This window comes from Protomyctophum bolini (genome assembly GCF_963924005.1).
Source record: "Protomyctophum bolini genome assembly, chromosome: 17".
Classification (NCBI taxonomy): Eukaryota; Metazoa; Chordata; class Actinopteri; order Myctophiformes; family Myctophidae; genus Protomyctophum; species Protomyctophum bolini.
The window spans coordinates 12,484,154-12,504,928 of record NC_137878.1 but is presented as its reverse complement, the minus strand read 5'-3'; the positions used below and the strand labels follow the sequence as shown (position 1 = coordinate 12,504,928).

The 20,775-nt window shown below is 43.4% G+C and overlaps 1 protein-coding gene across 1 annotated transcript in view; it reads left to right on the top strand.

Annotated features, from left to right (window-relative positions):
- fam135b (family with sequence similarity 135 member B) overlaps positions 1–20,775 on the top strand; it is a gene marked incomplete at both ends in the record, with an annotated part of 57,326 nt that overhangs the window by 8,128 nt on the left and 28,423 nt on the right. The window contains 4 exons of the mRNA XM_080787088.1: positions 4,721–4,800; positions 15,190–15,329; positions 18,383–18,453; positions 19,624–19,797. Of these exons, the coding sequence (XP_080643214.1) occupies positions 4,721–4,800; positions 15,190–15,329; positions 18,383–18,453; positions 19,624–19,797 (465 nt within the window). The remainder of the gene's footprint in view (positions 1–4,720; positions 4,801–15,189; positions 15,330–18,382; positions 18,454–19,623; positions 19,798–20,775) is intronic.

Here is a 20,775-nt window from a genome sequence, read left to right as displayed (position 1 = left end):
GGGTATGGCTAGAGGTGCTCAGCACACCGAGCCCACTCCTCAGTCCTGACAGTTCAGGATACCCAGCCCCCACATGCTGTCTCTCGAGACAGTGGCGGTCAATTCAGGTGGACCCCTGAGTAGGTTCCACCATGTCATGGGTTGTAGCTCTCTCGAGGTCGTCCTCAGACGAGCCCTCCATTGTCGTTTCCGGTGATCCTGGATCTCCATCTGGCCAGTTTGTTGGTACTTTGCGCTCCTGCGTCGTTCTTGAGTACATCCACGGATGTTGGCGTGGGACGTCCTCGTGACCGGTGCCCGTTTGTTGGATCCCACAGCACTAGTTGCTGGCTGGCATCTCTTGGCAGTGAGCCAGCGGGTGCCTCCGCCCCTTAGGGCTGAGGGAGACCACGGTGTACCGGGTGCTCGCACATTAGGTCGGCAGCCCCCCCACGGGAGGTGGTACTGTCTGCCTTGCGGCATGAGCCAATTAAGCGTGGACACTTGGGTGGCTTCTCGCAGGACAGCATTTTTGTTGTTAGCAGTGTCAGCCACAAGAATGTCCCTATCAGTGCATGAAGGAGGCTGCCGCTTCCTACATGGCAATGGTTAGGTGGTGCTGGCACCAATCCCTGCACTCTATACCATACGGCCTGATCAGAGAGTGCTCGGGTAGACCATGGTCGAAGGGTGGACTGTCCCACCGGATCACAGGGGTGATCCAACAGGGACAAGCAGGCAGGAGTGCCAGGGTCGCCTGGAAGGCGGGCACACTCTGCCCATGGGACAACAGCCCCCTGGTTGCTGTAGAATGGTGTATCTCTGACAGAGATCTACACAGCAGTGACATGGGCGACTCTGTCTACATTCACCTTGTCCTACCGATGGAACGTGGTGGCATCCGCTCCCCCTGTGGGAGTCGCTCCTGCGTGCTACTCAGCGGTAGGGTCACCAGCACCTTGACCGGTCAGGTCGGCCGGGCATCTGACGGGCTGGCTTGAGCAGCCCTTCACCCCGGTGGTCACTGGCCTAGCATCATGCTGGGCCAGCTGAGCCTAGGTGGCGTCTTGCGCCTAGGCCACGAGTATTACTTACTTGGTATGAATACTGAAGTTTTGGAGCGTTTGGCAAGCGCCTGTGACTCATGGCGCTCACCACTTATAGGCTCGGACGGAATTCAGGTTAAACTGCCTCGGGCTGCCGCAGGGGCAGCTGGTCTGCTTATTTCCTCGCGGTGTGTCTTAGAGAGTTCCCGTACATATTGAAAATATGTAGTGGAGAGCCAGTCTCGAACACGATAGAGAACGGAGGGTTACACTCTCTGTAACCCAGGTTCTCTGAGTGGAGAGACTGGCTCTCCACAAAAGAGCCGCTCCGAAATGCGTGTCAATCAAGAATTAATCGAAGTGGCACTGCACAGATGGGGCTTAAATAGCCCGCTGATTGGCATCTGGGCCGGGCCACCATAGAAGATGTGTCTTAAAGAGATATCCATGAACACTGCCCTGTGGGGTCAGTTCCCGTACATATTGAAAATATGTAGTGGAGAGCCAGTCTCTCCACTCAGAGAACCTGGGTTACAGAGAGTGTAACCCTCCGTTTAGAGCGAGGACACAGAAGATTTCTTCTGATACTCACATTTGGAAGGCAGCTGCATTTTCTCAATTTAATTAGTTGGTTAGCGAGAGTGTCAAAACCTTGAGCAAACCGCAACGCACCCATTAGTCACCCAGTTATCCCTAAACTTTTTTGCCATTTTTTACAATTTTGAAAATCATTTTAAAATAGTTAAACTAGCCGATCTACATCGAGACATTGTGAGCTTGTAGATCGGCTATTTGAAAACTATTATAAAAAGGTTTTTTTAAATAGTAAAAAAATGGCAAATACGTTTAGGGATAAGGGTTAAGAAGGGGTGGCACAGGATATATTTGTGTCTTCCTCGGTCACTCCAGACAACTGCAACCATAAACCTTCCTCTTCTCTACGCCTCGCATGTCCAACGTCAGCGTCCTTCTCCTCATCCCTCGTCTGCACAGGTCCAAAACATCTCAACATTGCCTCTCTTGTTTTATCTCAACAATGAGTTAACTTAGCACAAGTGGTGCTTTGACAAATTTATCAAAAGATACATAACCTCCCCCCCCACACACACACACATCCCCCGTGGGAAATTGATTCCTGCATTTATGATGACAAGCCTATTGGTCTTTTCTGCGTGTTTGTTTTGGCAGACACTGAACATTGTATAATGAAATATCTAGCCTGCAATGGGTCTGACAGTAACGGTTTTGTTCATTACACGCACGCACGCACAGACGCACGCACGCACGCACGCACGCAAGAACGCACGCACACACACACACACACACACACACACACACACACACACACACACACACACACACACACACACACACACACACACACCAAGTGCGCTGCCAGCTATTTCTATTCATATGCACCAAAAAAAACCCACTATCTACTTCAATTTATAACCACCAAAACCACTTCTGTGCTTCCATTTGTTTGACCTTCAAAGCATTTTATCTGCTGCTTTCTGTCCGGAGGTTGGGGTCGCCACAGCAGATGATAACAACTACAGTATATGGTGAAATAAAAGAAATACAGAAAGCAATACTTCAATAAGAAACACGATTAGTTGCATACAGTACATGATGTGCCAAAAAAAACCCAAAGGGGCTTATCGAGTGGCCTTCCTATATAGAAGCTACCAGTTGAGCTTAAATAACAGAAATTAAGATAGGAATAATATTGGTAGGCCTAAAGATGATAAAGAAAAAAGAAAAAAAGTCTAATAATAATATCAAATAATAACATGACTAGGGCGTCTTCCTCGGTCACTCCAGACACGCATGTCCTCTATGTACTGTACTGCATTCATAAAGCTCCTCTTTGGCCCGTCCTCTACTCCTCTTATACCAGGCCATCCCTCTCCCAATGTACCTTCCTCTGCATGCATGTCCAAACCATCTCAACCTCGCCTATATAGCTCTGGTTTTATCCCAGCAGCAACGAGTTAACTTAGCACAGAAAAACAGGTTTGCGCCACAAGTAATAGTGGTGCTTTCACACACTGCTTTATTTGTCAATTTCAATTTGTAACCACCGAAACACTTCCTTGATGATTCATTTGTTTGACCTTCGAAAGCATTTTCTCTGCCGTTTTCAGTTCCGGAGAGGTGGGAAGTAAGTTAATTGACCAAAGTAATTTTGAGGTATACCGTTTTGAGATTACTACTGCAATGCACTTCTCATTGGGATCCCTACCGAGAGCCTTCCCATGCTTCAGTACATCTAGAAGAGAACTATAGGATCCCTACCAAGAGCCTTCACATGCTTCAGTACATCTAGAACAGAACTATAGGATCCCTACCAAGAGCCTTCACACGCTTCAGTACATCTAGAACAGAACTATAGGATCCTGATGAGAGTACGCATCACATCACACTCTTTCTCTTCTCCTCTCACTCTCCCCATCTCCTCCCGGACAGGATACAAAATCTCCCTTAGTATTAACCCATGGGAATTATATGCTCCCTCTTAACCCATTCTGGGTGGGAACCCCTTTTTTGTGTTTTAAGCATTATGTTGTACTTCAGCTGCCTGAATTGGGGATGAGGGCGTGGATGTGATAGCTCGTAGCGAATGAGTGAGAAGGGGGATGGCCTGGAGGGAGAGGCATCTGATTTAAAGAAGCAGTATGAATTACTAAGGGGAACTATATAAATATATATATACATATATATATACACTATTAACCTTCTGCCTTCCGTGCCTCAATTAACTATCGCTATGCTTGATTTATTTTACTCCACTACCCGCTTTAGTTACAAGTTACAGGTTACTAGAAGTCCGGGGCCTCTATGCGGCAAAACATACATACAACAACCAATTAAGCGCTATTTTATACATCACTGACAGCTGTCACTCACACACTGACTGTCACTCACACACACACACACACACACACACACACACACACACACACACACACACTGCCTGTCACTCACACACTGTCAATCACACACTTCATCCTCTCAGAATGCCATGGAGTCCCCAGAGACGCAGACAGACGTTCACACCACGCCATGCCCAGTTCATCTCCGTTTAAAAAAAAAAAAAACATTTGTTTGCTCCACTCCCGCCGTGTGACATGCCATACAAATGACATCACGCTGGGGCAAAACAATGATTAAAGACCATTACAACGATGTGGCTCCTCGTTTATCTTTTTTTATTATGATGATGAATTTGGTTCAAGATAGATAGATTTCCAGCTGCACAAAATCTGGCACGCACGCACGCACGCACACACACATACACACAGACAGGTTATTATGTCCGATTCATAATTCATTACATTCATTTCTCCCCCTCGTTAATTATTTAACCACATTTTGTACAATGTTGTTTAACATGCCTGCTGTATAAGTCCAAGTCTTAACCATGAAGAAAACATCTGGTAGTGCGGGGGGAGCAGTGCTCACATTCTGCTTAATAAAGGTGCACTAAGTGACATTTGTTGTTAAAACAAGTGTCAGATAGCTCTATAATCTGATAGCAATTATTGTTCAGTAACAGGGGTCTCCCCGTCTCGACTATAGCTCTCTAAAAAGTTTAAGAGATAGGGAGACCCCTTGTTGCTGAACACTGTATATAGCTATATGATTACTGTTAAGATTTAGGATTCACTTTTTAACAATAAACTCTCTTTCAGGTTCTACCAGATTCGAGCAGCCCTGAAGTTGTCACCTCGCGTGCCACACAGAGTGATCGTGTCAACGCGAGGAAACACAGGTAACAACCACAACAACTCATTATGCCTCCATGCTCCCGTCGCTGTCTTCCATTTGCTAGTTTGGGGTTGTATAGGGTTGAAGTGGTTACTGTATGTTTTCTAATCAAAAATTAAATCGCCAAAGTAACTAGTAACTAACATTTTCAAATAATTGTAGTGAAGTAAAATTTACAAATTGTGGCTCTGAGATGTAGTGGAGTAGGAGTACTGGAAATACTCAAGTAAAGTACAAATACAGAACCTCAAAATTGTACTTAAGTAAAAGTACTTAGTTACTTTCCTCCACTGGTTTTTTGGTTGTTGATTTTTGGGGCAACATGATACTCTCACAGAATAGCGATAGGCAAAGCACGCCGTTTTTTTTCTCCAACAGAAAATATTTAAATACTTTATTATACATGTTGATAAAAGGAAATAGCCAATCTGCAAGCTCACATCGTGTCAAGATGCAATGCGTTGTGAGCTTGTAGATTGGCTATTTTTGTATAAAATAGAGCTTGGGTAGTTAGTTGTTCTGTATTAAGTCCTTGTGAGATAAATGGTCACTCTTTCTAAAAACTGTGGCTATGTTTTTAGAAGATATAATTTACAGTAGCATAAACATTTCAACACCACAGTGGTGTTGAAATGACTGTGGGAAAGAAAGAGAAGCGAAGACGTTTGTACTGTAGGCCTATGAAACAAGGAGCACATTTCATGGCTGCATTCTTTGTCAGAATGACACACAATCTGTCGTACATGGTTTTGTTTGAAGTGTTGGAAAACTGTAATCTTTCAGAATGTCTCGTCTTTTATAGCGCACGGCAAACGTTTTGTTTTTTTTTCGCCTGAAAAAGAAGTCAATTCAATACTCTCTGTTACAACTAAGTAAAAGTCCGGAATTCAAAATGTACTTGAGTAAAAGTACAAAAGTATTGGAATCAAATATACTTAAAGTACCAAAAGTAAAAGTAATCATTATGCAGAATGGCTATAACATGTATAACATAATAATGTATAACATGCATTAAAATCTTTTGAAAATAGCACATAGACATAGACAATAGACATAGACATAGACAATAGACATAGACATAGACAATAGACATAGACATAGACATAGACAATAGACATAGACATAGACAATAGACATAGACATAGACATAGACATAGACATAGACATAGACATAGACATAGACAATAGACATAGACATAGACAATAGACATAGACATAGACATAGACATAGACATAGACAATAGACATAGACATAGACAATAGACAATAGACATAGACATAGACAATAGACATAGACATAGACATAGACATAGACATAGACAATAGACATAGACATAGACAATAGACATAGACATAGACAATAGACATAGACATAGACAATAGACATAGACATAGACATAGACATAGACAATAGACATAGACATAGACATAGACAATAGACATAGACAATAGACAATAGACATAGACAATAGACAATAGACATAGACATAGACATAGACATAGACAATAGACAATAGACATAGACAATAGACATAGACAATAGACAATAGACATAGACATAGACATAGACATAGACATAGACAATAGACATAGACAATAGACATAGACATAGACATAGACAATAGACATAGACAATAGACAATAGACATAGACAATAGACATAGACATAGACATAGACATAGACATAGACATAGACAATAGACAATAGACAATAGACATAGACAATAGACAATAGACATAGACATAGACATAGACAATAGACAATAGACATAGACATAGACATAGACATAGACATAGACATAGACATAGACATAGACAATAGACAATAGACATAGACATAGACAATAGACATAGACAATAGACATAGACAATAGACATAGACAATAGACAATAGACATAGACATAGACATAGACAATAGACAATAGACATAGACATAGACATAGACATAGACATAGACAATAGACAATAGACAATAGACAATAGACAATAGACATAGACATAGACAATAGACATAGACAATAGACAATAGACATAGACAATAGACAATAGACATAGACATAGACATAGACAATAGACAATAGACATAGACATAGACATAGACAATAGACCATAGACATAGACATAGACATAGACATAGACAATAGACATAGACATAGACATAGACATAGACATAGACAATAGACAATAGACAATAGACATAGACATAGACAATAGACATAGACAATGCAACAAGCTTGTAGATTGGCTATTTTATTTTATATTTTATTTTATTTTAACAATTGTAGTGGAGTGAAAAGTACAATCTTTGCCTCTGAGATATAGTGGAGTAGGCCTACAAGTAATTGTGCTGAAAATTGGAAATACTAAAACTAAATCAAAAAGTACAGTACTTGAGTAAATGTACTTGGTTACTTTCCATCACCTGGACTGTGTTTGTCACACCACTCATGCCATGTATTTGTCACCACCTTATGTTATTATTTAGCAGTTTGACATCTGCTACCTTTAACAGAGCTCCTCTTACAGAGATAACTATGGGTTTCTGAACATACAGGAATCCGTATACATGCCAGGAACACTGAACAAACATACCAACAACCTTTTCTCTCTCTCTCTCTCTCTCTCTCTCTCTCTCTCTCTCTCTCTCTCTCTCTCGTTTTAGGGGTGTGTGTGTGTGCGTGCGTGCGTGCGTGCGTGCATGCATGCGTGGGCATAAATATCAGATCTACAAGGTCACAATACGCGTTGTGATCTTGTTGTGCGAGCTGGTTTTTCAAAGGTGTGAATCATTTTGAATATTGTGGAAACAATTTCTTCCTGGTTGGCTGTATGTATAGTTGTATACAGTAGAAGTGCAGGGACATGTGTTTAGAATGATAATACCTAAACATCACAATTTTACATTATATATTGCGGCTAATTGTCTCCTTTCACACTGTTTCACAAATCCAGAGATTGGGACCTGACAAAATGAGTCATGAGATGTTATTTTTTACATTTGTTTATAATATATGTACGTATATAGTTGTGTCGACATGTCCTTCAAATCAACCTTTATTTACTGTATGTCGCACATTTCACACAACCAACATTGACCAAAGTGCTTCGCAGAATCACAGTAGAAAAGTAAACATGGTAAAATGACATCAAGCAAATTAAGAAAAAGAAAAACAGGGAAACATAGCATGCATATAAGAAAGAGAACAACACGAATACGTAACCACGAGCAAGGCACTGAACCCATTAACCAACTCCTAATGAGTTGGCACCTTGCGTGGTTTACTTCACGGTGTGTGTGTGAAGTTGTGAACGGGTGACTGTTTATTCACATTGTGAAGCCATTTGGTTAAAAGGCTGCTATATAAATGCACCATTTACCTCTTATTTACCGTTTAAAGAGGAACTATTAACTTAAACAAAACAGCTTTATCTTCAGAGGTGTGGCGGATCTTTCGTCTCATTAGTCGGAGACAGTAAAAGTAGAAGTAAAAGGAAGGAAAAAGGTTTCCACGAGCCGAGGCCAGTTAATGGGTATCAACAGCATTTCAGTTTACCTGGCTGCTTTTTTACAAGCTTTAATTACTAAATCGAACGTTGGTTACCGAATGCCCTTCATTGCTGAGTATTTATCCATTCACATTCCATTCTGTGTGGCTTTGTAATCTCAGGATTTTTCAATACTACTAGTCAAATTTAGAATAGTGTTGCTGTCGGGAGGAATCCTCATAACTACATTTTTTAGGTTTTTGATTTTGTTTTGTCATTATTCAGTGCTATTGAACACCCTTTACGTCTGTGTGTTGTTTCGAAAATATTGAACCAATGGAAAGTAGTAAAAAAAATGCATTGGACAAAACCTCTTAACTCCATTGGACCCTCAAAATGTCTTTCTTTATTTCCTGAAAATGTTATAGATACAGGACTTTCATTGTAACAGTGTTTTGACATTGCGGTATTGCTTCACTTATAGAGAAACCTCCGAGTACTCCTTCCGCCTCACATTGCAGTATCCATTCCCCACATGCTCCATGTGCTGCTTTGTGTTGTCAGGTTGTTGAGCTCGGCCATGCGTTAAGAATGTCCTCCCCGGGCCACGCGGGGGGCTGTATCACTGCATGGTCATACTGATTTGCAGTAATAATGTCTATTTTTAGCACCGTCGTGATTGGCCTGTGTGTGTGTGTGTGTGTGTGTGTGTGTGTGTGTGTGTGTGTGTGTATGTGACTGTGTGACTGTGTGACTGTGTGTGTGTGGGTGCCTTTGTGTGCATGCAGGCGCAAGGACACAGTTGATTGACTCTGAGATTTTATATTGATTTCTCTCGTTTTCGATCAAGGTTCCGTTTCTTCCACAGATACAGTGAAAGAGGATCTTGCTAGGTAACATTAGTGCAGTCTTGAATGAGAGATGACGCAGACATGATGTAAATGACTAAACAAGTCCAGCGGTAATTTACCTTCGTAGGCAAGGCGGGGGTTCGTTTGTATGGCACATTTCAAGGCAATGCTTTGCATAAATCGTTTATAGGACACAGATTCTGAAAGGACATTTAAATCTCACTATGAATGTGCAAATTCTCTGCATGCATGCGTGCGTGCGTGCGTGCGTGTGTGTGTGTGTGTGTGTGTGTGTGTGTGAGTGAGACACATTCATACACAGCACATGTGCACACATGCGATAAGGTACATTGCAGCAGGAACCCATCATCCATCCACATCCACATTCTAATTGGACGGCCGAGCTGCAGCCCCACCCACCCTCCCCTCTACATCCACATTCTAATTGGACAGCCGAGCTGCAGCCCCACCCACCCTCCCCTCTACATCCACATTCTAATTGGACGGCCGAGCTGCAGCCCCACCCACCCTCCCCTCTACATCCACATTCTAATTGGACGGCCGAGCTGCAGCCCCACCCACCCTCCCCTCTACATTTATTGCGGGCGGGCTCTCCCTCCGCAAGGTCACACACACACACACACACACACACACACACACACACACACACACCCACTACACCCCTGCTTTCCTCCTTCTTTCCGCCATGCAGGCGGGCAAAATGCCAGCTGTACAATATGTACCTTTAAACCAGGAACCCCAGGATCCATATTCTGAGGGGAAACTGTTGTGAGCTCGTCGATCGGCTGTTTTCAGCTGACGTAGAGCGAAAACAGAAAAGACACTAGCATAGAGCCCTGAGGGACTCCAGTGGTCAAACCAATAGGAAAACCTCCGGCGCTGGAATTTAATCTCTTTCGCTATTTCACCTTCTATACCGGTCGCAATACGATATACTGTCAATGAGGCCACAGACAGTTAAAACTGTGTCAACGCCACGCCCGAGACAAGACCTTTGTCCAGGTCGCCCTGCACGCCCGAGACAAGACCTTTGTCCAGGTCGCCCTGCACGCCCGAGACAACGACCTTTGTCCAGGTGGCCCTGCACGCCCGAGACAACGACCTTTGTCCAGGTCGCCCTGCACGCCCGAGACAACGACCTTTGTCCAGGTCGCCCTGCACGCCCGAGACAACGACCTTTGTCCAGGTCGCCCTGCACGCCCGAGACAACGACCTTTGTCCAGGTCGCCCTGCACGCCCGAGACAACGACCTTTGTCCAGGTCGCCCTGCACGCCCGAGATAACGAGATTTGACTAATTGGCGTTAGCGTCCACGTAAGAAACAGCCAAAATTCTCTGTATGGCTCATAATGAGATGAAATAGGTGCCTAATAAAACATGAATTCAAGCTCCCACTAATCGAAACACTGATCGCCATCGCTAGTAGGCCTCTCTGGGCCTCAGCAGAGCCGGGGGCTGGAGTAGTTTCACTTTCAGCCAAAATCTACCGCCCCCTGGTGTTCAAAGAGTGATTCTTTTTGAAAGATAGACCATCCCAATTGGAGCCACTGGAGGCTAAATCAGACTCCATCTTAGCCTGTGCCTACTTGCCGTAGCATGACCTCGACGACCTTACAGGCATATAGTTAAACTCATGTAATTTAGATAGCATTTTATGTAGACGTAGCACTCTATAGTGTGTACTCATATTTCATTGTACAGATATTCCACTGCTAGACGAAAGTTTTTAGCTTGCTTATGATCCTGCAGATTCTATGCATTTGATTTATTACCATGTGTTGTTCTTGTTTACTGTAAATCGCTCTGGATTAAGAGCATCTGCAAAATGCCTAAATTGTAAATTGTACCTATCTTGGGTTTGTGACACCAGTGGGCAGCTAAGTATAAGTAATTCAGGCATATGCCCTCTGCCCAGCAAGGGGAACATTCCTCTCCCTGTGTGACAATATATTTGTCACACAATGTGGCGACTGTATAAGTTGACATTTCAATTGTCCCTTGTTGCCCTTCGGACGAATAAATTGTGTGAGGAACACTTGTTCCTGTTCCCAACCCCGGACATTGTGGTGTGTACTGATCAAGATTCATCACGCACAGCAATATGCTGACTTTATAGAGATGGAGTAGCGTTAGCCTCGGAAACCCAGACGTTTTTATTTCCAGGGAGGGAAAATAAAGTCTGGGACCGAGTCCACTTCAATACCGCAAACGTCGATCACTCTCTGCTGATTTCTGATCGTCTGCACCTTTGTTGACGCACACAGCACACCCGTACACACACACACACACACACACACACACACACACACTCCTCTCTCTCTGTTTGTGCACACACACACGTGCACACACGTGTGCACACACACACACGCACACACGCACACACACACACACACACACACACACACACACACGCACGCACGCACGCACACACACACACACACACACACACACATACACACACACACACACACACACACACGCACACACACACACACACACACACACACACACACACACACACACACGAGCGCGCGCGCGGCATCTAAGCAGATTACTCCCAGTGCAGAATCCCTGTGACTAACAGCCAGAGGGCATGTCTGTCTGTCTGCAGAGCGCATCACACGCAGGTGTTTATGGGCCCGTGTTGAAGTGAAACAATAACATTCTCAGTGCTATAAGCTGCACATCCGTAACCTTGATTTCCTACCCAGGATTCAAGCCTTAGTTCCTCCCCCCCACGTGAGAGACGCAACACCACAACCGCCCAAACAAGAGGGCAGTCCCCCCAGCTTGGCCTGGGGGAGATATTGTTTAGGCCAGGGATCTTCAACAAGGGGGTCTGGGACCCCTACAGGGGTTCTCCAAGATACTGCAGGGGTTGTCTGACAAATCTTTGTTTGATAGGAACTTTATTTTTTATATTTTTTACGTTAACCACTTGAATCCTCGCATCCCAATTCTCGCGGGAACATTATCCGTAAATAGCAGATCTACAAGCTCACAACGCGTCGCTTGTGGATTGTCTATTTTCCGCGAAGAGGTTTGGTGTACAGGGCAAAAAGAGGGGACCAGGTACGGAGGCAAAGGTCAAGTTTTCAAAGGATTGAGGTTTTAAGTTATCAAATGCCTGAAAACACACATTTACAGTATGTGTATTCTGACAATTATACCAGTTTATGTAAATTGAAACGCTAACGAGAGTTGAAGTTGTTTTGGGTTCCGAGCTGCAGTGATTTTACAACGATCATTGTGTAAACAGATTCATCTTCACTTATACTAACACCTGTCAACAACTCTTCTCAAGTGTGCAAAAGGCTTCTGGCACATCTCACTTTAAATAAAAAATACTGCATTTATACTATTTTGCTGAACGCTGAAATTCAGCTTTCAGCTTCGCCCAGCTGATTGCTGCCTACAGTATAAGCTGTCAGACTTGAGCAAGGTTATTGTACGGCAGTGGTTATCAAACAACGTCGGTGCGGTGAACGGGTTCTTCATTTACATGGATCACAGACGCACGTATATAGTACACACAGAGACGTGGCGCATTTATTGTACGATAACTACTCCTTTAAATGTTTATCACACGTGTACACATGGTCCCGACAGCCTGACTTCCCATTCTCCCCACGTCCGCATCATCATCACTCCCACATGGATTATAGCGGTGCATCTTTCAAACACGTGTCAGCGGGCGCCGCCATTAAGCTCAACGTAGCTCAATAGCTCACGCTGCTGGCCGCGGGGCTGTCTGTCTGCCTCTGTTATCAGCTGCAACCTGTGGAGAAGAAGCAGAGGGCGATGAGGAACAAGAGAGAGCGCGGGGGGGGGGTGGGGAGGGGAAAGAGCACACTCAAAGGCCTCTCGCGGTGTCACAGCGGGGCCAGGAGATTGTGTCACTTTCGCTGTGAAAATGCTCTCCTCAGTGGTGGGCGACAGCGACAGGGCCAGCGGGACGTGCACTAAATGGTAGAGCACTGCTGGAAAGAAGAAGCACTCATCATGGATTAAAGTTCTCTCTGCATTCCCCACACGGCTGACTTCGGGCTATTTGTGATAGCACACAGAAGACCAGCATGTCTTCTATCATGGCAGTGCTTCTCAAAGCGTTTCATGCCGTTGCATGCAAGGACCTCCCCCATCTGAAGAGAGTTTGTGCCAGGGCACACCCAGAATTGAAGATTTATGTTACACAAATTCAAGCTCATTCAAAATGTTCTATTTTTCCAGAACTTAAAAAAAAATGTGCAGATGTGTAGCCTACTGAGCTTGCAGCTTGGCACGAAGTGACACGCTGTGACCTTGTAGACCTGCTATTTATAATAGACAAAATGTAAATGGATTAAGTTAAAAATGATTGTACGGTAACTACACTTTTGCTGCGGAACCACACCCCCACCATGGACCCCATGTTTTAGAACTACATGGATTAAAGTTATCATTCCCCACAACGGACTTCAGTCATGTTTGGATTCCACAGTAGCCAGCATGTCTTCTATGGAAGCCAGCCCCTCTTCTATGGAAGCCCCTCTTCTATGGAAGCATGTCCCGCACCAAAAGTTGCCTATAGAAGATCTGTCAACAGGCACATTTTGTCTCTTAGTTATTTTGATGAGATTATTTGAATACACGTTCCAGAAGCTTGTTCCATATAAAAACCCCAAAAATATTTCATGAAGGCAAAGGTTAAAAGTCTCAAACTGCAATTTCACGAAATTATTCTACGTACCGTGCTAATCGTTTGGGAAACAGAGTGCGAGCCTGTCTGCTGTTTCACAAATCAGACATTTTTCAATCATGAGATTTCGTTTAGCTTCATTCCATGAGTACTGGGATTTTCTACTTAGCGGCTGTACTCACTCCACAAATCCTTGAATTCATGGAAATTCATAAAGAATTGGAGCTGATTTAATGGGTTCATCTCTCCTGATTGGATGGAATTGATGCCCCGAGTTTACAGTGAAGGTCGAGGCCAAAAAAGATGTTGATAAATCAGTTTAGGCTGACGCGAAGAGATGCTACTTTTTGGTCAAATCTGTCAAGATCATGATCAAGGTCAAGTTAACAGTTACAATAATGGACCACACTGTACTGATACATTTTTGTTACGTCCTCTTGTTTTAACCCATTTTGGGCGGGAACCCCTTTTGGTGTTTTAAGTGTTGCGTTATACTTTAGATATTGAAAAATAGCAGATCTACAAGATCATAGCGCACCACGAGTGGCGCGCTACGAGCTTGCTATTTTTGAAAAGTTGTGAAAATATGGTGCAAATCTTTGAATAAATTTCAGAGCGAACGTTTTTAACTAATATATTTGCTTCTGGGGGGTCCCTGGAACAACATATTTTGAGATGGCCCAATACAGATAATTCTGGGGGACATTAAAAAGGTTGAGCACAACTGACATAGAGAAACATGGGTTTTTCAGAAAACTATTAGGATTTAGAAGCCTTTTTTTTAATCGCCATAAGTCCAAGCTGAGTGATAGCTTTATTTGTATCATTGTGTTTCCTTTGAAATGTGTTATTATATCCTATTGTTTTATCCTTTTGTTGTGTAAACTGATAAATTGGTTGTGCAATGTTCTAACAAATGAATATTTGCACGTACTGTGCTACTCTGGTCTCTCTTCAAATCTAATCTATTTAGAGAGAGACCCGCGTGCAAATAATTTGTTCCTTTATCTATTTAAGATAAAGGTTAGTTTTTAGCTTTCAGAATCAATATCAACGTTATTGTCACATCACACAATTACATTTTCATGCAGCCTTTGCGGTTACAGACTTTGAATATAAAGTGATAGAGGAAGAATAGAGAAGAAAGGAACAAAGAACAAGTCAAATTGCAGGAAGGTACAGGCAAATAAAAATATATTCAACGTCCAACAAAAACAAAGAAAACGGTTCCAATAGTCTAGTACATTCTATTTATTTATTTATTTTTGACATGAAAAGGTTTGAGCAACGATGATATACAGTAGGCCTCAGGGCTTAATGGTTAAAGGTCCTTTCTGCTCTCTGTCCCACTTCTAGACGAGTGCAGCTTCAGCTCTCCGGGGGTCTACGACGGCACGGTGTTCAGCCGTCTATTTCAGATCCTGTACAGGAATGAGGAGATTACGGTCAACGACTGCATGAACTTCAAAGTCCACCTGCTGCTGGACGGGGAGAAGGTGAGAGAGCCACACATGAGGCCTAACTAATGTGTGTGTCATATCACTTCTGGTCTCCCGCTGGACCATCAGAAAGGACTACCGTGGCGATCACAGCGTCAAGGACAAGGAATTGGAGATAAAGGCGATTGAAAGAAACAGATAGAACGGGCGTGGGTGAGTGCACAATTCAAGATGGTGCGCTCCAGTGTTATTGACAACACCAGCTAGCAGCCTGATGCTAACGTCAATTGCATTACGACTTGACCAATCAAAATGACTATAAAAGACCAATTGCCGAAGATCTCCGGAAATGGCGTATAATGTGTTCATATTTATTCCATTTGAAGCTATGATTCCCTGAACTAAACAAAAATTCCCAAAAAATCCAATGGCAGCACCACTGATATACAGGTACAGTAGCAACAACATACATCATGTGGGCCTTTAGGTCTCAATGGGTTGAATGGGTGCATGTACACAGCTCCAGACTGACGGATGGGTCCTGGCTGTAAACACGCCAGGCAGCGTATTGATGAAGTGTCTTCAGTGCAGCGGCCCCACCGTGGCCCAGCGTGACCCCCTCCAATCCACTGGCTCTATGTTCTCACTCCACCCCGGGAGCCCACGCCCACGCTCACCACGTTGATCAAGTAAAGAGTAGCAGAACAACAATGTAAAAGGACTCTTCTTATTATAGCCAAAGGCCTGTTGTTTGGTTGCTTAGATTGGCTGTTTTTGAATAGCTGACAAAATATGACGGAGATTGATCAAAAGGAGATTATTGTTATCAAAACCGATCGCATCGCTCCACAGGCTGGGAGCGTCTGTTGCGCAACACTCAATGTTATTTTCCGGTGGGACGTCATCGAAAATGTCGTCCCCCCCCCCCCATTTTAGCCGACGAGTTCGAAAATCTTAGTTAAAATCAAATAACTCTTGATCTAAAATCATTCCGTCAAATTCTAAGAAAAGATGATGTGTCCCGTCGCTAGTCACGTTAGAATTAATCATACCTGTTGTTGTCGATCGTCTCGAGAGTGTTTTGGCTACATCAAGCTGCTATAAATCACTGGGCACTATGATTTAATAATTTTAATGAATTAAATAACCCCAGGCGTTCGGGGTGTTAATGTATGTTTTGGAATAACAATCAAAATATACAAAGTAACTAGTAATTAAACTTAAAGCTTTCAAATAACTCAAGTGAGTAGTAAGTATCAAGTGAGTGAGAAGTATCAAAAGAAAGAAAGAAAAATAAAGAAGTACTGTATGCCTTAATCTTACATGTTCTTAGTTACTTTCCATGACTAGAGAGAAGATTGATCGATGGCGATGGAAACATTCCACAGGTTTGAGGGCTATAGAGTCAGCGTCCGTCTCACAGCTATTGCTCACGCTTTGACATCACGTTCTCTGGAACGTCTGTCGCTATGTGGCAAAATGTCACCAACGCCCACGCTGTGAGTCAAGCATTGCATTCTCAGATGACGTGGATCCACACTCTTGGCATACACTCTTTAGAAAGTTTCATTAAGCCATTAAAACCCGAGGACGATTCTACAAATGCCTTCTAAATTCGTAGTAAAAAAGAAATAAATTGGGCCAAGGACCCCCAAATTTATATTTTCGGCTGCGAACCGCGCAACCTGAATAGGTTTTGTGCCAAGGGACCCCGAGAAGAGAAGATTTCTGTTAAAATTTCTGTTCAACATTTTCTCCATTACGTAGCAATGTGTGTAACTGTATGTATGTCCCTGTGTCTGTATGTCCGAGCACGGAAAGCTGCAACACGGTAACTCTGTCATTTCTCAATCGTTTCGGACACGGGAAGGGGCTCGCCGGTACCGGGCCAAACCCCCCCTGGGTGTGTTCCTGGGGGTCTGGATGTTCCAGTGTTCATTTACGAAAAAAACGTTAGAGTATGGCGGTAAGAGGTTTCTGCCCAACAGCAACAATATATAAAAAACATAGCTCTGTGTTAACATCTTCCTCAGTTCTGTGTTCTGTTCTCTACTTTTGCATTTTGTTTATACGACCATTTACCCTGCCGTTTGTTTGACAGCAGGCTCACAAGTCTGATCTCACAGTTCGTAAGATGCTTTTTTTTTTGCTCAAATCTAAAATGACACAGATGCTTTCCTGGTTTTAATGGGTTAAAATAAACTCCCAGAGCATTAAAAACCTGCTCTGAGAAATGCTCGCGGCCCACCCATCTGAGCATTCGACGCGGCAGCCGTCGGATGGGTGGGTTCACGTCACGAACGCTTGCGAGTGCTTTTCCGAGACTTTGGAGAAAAGGTTGTGATGGGAACGGCTGCTTTAGACAATTTCATTAAATGTCAGGCATATCTGATTTCAGCCGTCATGCCGTTCGTCCCCAGGGCTCCTTGTCATTAACCTTCCAGAGGTTATCAGACTCCTCTCAGCCTACAGATTGGACAGATAAAAATAGACCTCTGTTTCCAAGCTCTGTGTGTGTGTGTGTGTGTGTGTGTGTGTGTGTGTGTGTGTGTGTGTGTGTGTGTGTGTGTGTGTGTGTGTCACATGTGTAGCTCTACTCGATACAGCGTATCTTTGAGCAAGACGCTGAACCCACTAATTGCTCCCGATGTGCAGGTTGGTGCCTTGCATGGTTTCCTCCACCATCGATGTATGAATGGGTGTGTGTGTGAATGGAATGCATAACCTGTGTAAAGCACTTTAGATAAAAGCACTATATATACAGTAAATGCACCCTTTACCATTTAGGAAACGGTATAAGCTGCTCTTGTATGTGCGTATGTCTGCTCAGAGATCATGAGCAGGGTTTGGGGGGGGAATTGTACTTTTACTCAAGTACATTTTCAATTCCGTACTTTTACTTGTAACGGAGAAGGTCTAAATTGCAGTATTGGTACTTTTACTTAAGTAAAACAATTGAGTACTTTTCCCACCACTGCATTTACCCTGCCGTTTGTTGACAGCAGGTTCACAAGTCTCACAGCTCCTAACTTGCTCCAGTCCGGATTAGAGGGTCTGCTAAAGTCCTCGATCGTAAATTGTACTTCTGCGTTGTTGTTGTTTTCATACAGGTCGAGGAGGCCATGAGCGAGGTGGACTTTCAGCTGAAGCTAGACCTGCATTTCACCGACAATGAGCAGCAGTGAGTTTGTTTTGGCCTCGTTTCATGGAGTTTAAAATGTCTGTTTGCGCACGCACACATACATGTCACTGTATCTGTGCATGTGTGAGAGAGAGAGAGAGAGAGACAGACAGACAGAGAGAGAGAGAGAGACAGAGAGAGAGAGAGAGATGCATATTCTAGTCAGCATCACTCCTACACTGCCGTGCTGTTCCAAATCGTCGCAGTCGAGTGGAAACCTCATTTGTCCGAAACCGTTACTTTTCAGAAAAAAGAAGAAAAAAAAGTGTGTTCCCAATGTAGTTATAATTTAGTCACAGGCTCTTGTAAAACCCACAAAAAAAGGAAAAAGATCTACAAGCTCACAACATGTCGCGTGGTCGCAATTAAATTATCACATTGACATATCTGTTTGTTTTTGGCTTGTGTACAGAAGCTTACCTTGTTTGTTTTTTTTAGCCTGTCCTGTTTAGCTAACCATTACAATAGATTTATGGGACGATATAGTTTTGCTGTCACCCCGATCTCTCACTACCTCAGGCTGGCGGAGATCTCTCACTCTCTCCTATACATTACCTCAGGCTGGTGGAGATCTCTCACTCTCTCCTATACATTACCCAGGCTAGTGGAGATCTCTCACTCTCTCCTATACATTACCCAGGCTGGTGGAGATCTCTCACTCTCTCCTATACATTACCTCAGGCTGGTGGAGATCTCTCACTCTCTCCTATACATTACCTCAGGCTGGTGGAGATCTCTCACTCTCTCCTATACATTACCCAGGCTAGTGGAGATCTCTCACTCTCTCCTATACATTACCCAGGCTGGTGGAGATCTCTCACTCTCTCCTATACATTACCTCAGGCTGGTGGAGATCTCTCACTCTCTCCTATACATTACCTCAGGCTGGCGGAGATCTCTCACTCTCTCCTATACATTACCTCAGGCTGGTGGAGATCTCTCACTCTCTCCTATACATTACCTCAGGCTGGTGGAGATCTCTCACTCTCTCCTATACATTACCTCAGGCTGGTGGAGATCTCTCACTCTCTCCTATACATTACCCAGGCTGGCGGAGATCTCTCACTCTCTCCTATACATTACCTCAGGCTGGTGGAGATCTCTCACTCTCTCCTATACATTACCTCAAGCTGGTGGAGATCTCTCACTCTCTCCTATACATTACCTCAGGCTGGCGGAGATAACGACCGTTCCGCTGATCAGCAGTCGAACCCTGGGCCTTCACATCCACCCGCGGAGAGGTCTCCATCACCACGTCCCCGTGATGTTCGACTACTTCCACCTGTCTGTGATCTCCGTCTCCATCCATGCCTCACTGACTGCCTTACACCAGCCGCTAATGAGGTAGAGCCTATAGCCGTGCATGATTCTCAATGTTTTTCTAATTTGCAAGGAACCCCTGTTTGACATGCTTTAGGGTACACGGACCCCCGTTTGATGCCATAGTTTTAGTCGACAAAATACCAACACTGGTACAAGAGAATGAAATATAGAGTCCACAACACTGGTAAGGAATAACTCAGCTCCACTGGTTTATTAAGATCACTGGGATCTTCTTCAGGAATAGTGTGACACTGTAACGTTGTAAGAAATAGCAATACCACAATACATAGTAATTATGAATAAAATGTAATAGCAAGGTTAACAGAAAAGCAGTACAAATAGCATATATTGCAACGAAGAAAAATCAATAGAACTAAAATATGGATTTTGCACAACCATAGATTTGTGAGACTGTGATCTATGCATACCTGTAATGTAAATGACTATACAGTAATAACATAGCCCGGTCTCTCACACACACACACACACACACACACACACACACACACACACACACACACACACACACACACAGTGCAGTAAAGTGGCTGCATTAGTGGCAATACAGTGAACAGTGAACAAGTGCAGGCATTTTATGTTTTATTACTACCAGTCCCATAGTCATTAAAACATTATTGAACTTGACTGAATAATTGAGTCAGTATTGGCTAAACATCATTACGTGGTTAAGAAGTCATTCACTGTAGAATTGTGTTTAGCATTAAAGCATTAGCAACTTCTTCTCAAGGGAATATATTTTGCCTACACTTATCAAATCAATCTGTGCTTTACCATAAGTGGCTGACTGCCACTCCAGCCGTATACTCTTTTTGGTCGAAACCTCATATGTCCAAAACTGTTACTTTTCAGGATTCAAAATACAAAATTACAATATTTGAGCTTGTCGATATTGTCGATATATTCTTTTTTTTTAGCCCGGGACCTCATGAGAGAAGATTTGCGATAACGTTAAAGTGGTCAAACTGATTTGGATGCTAT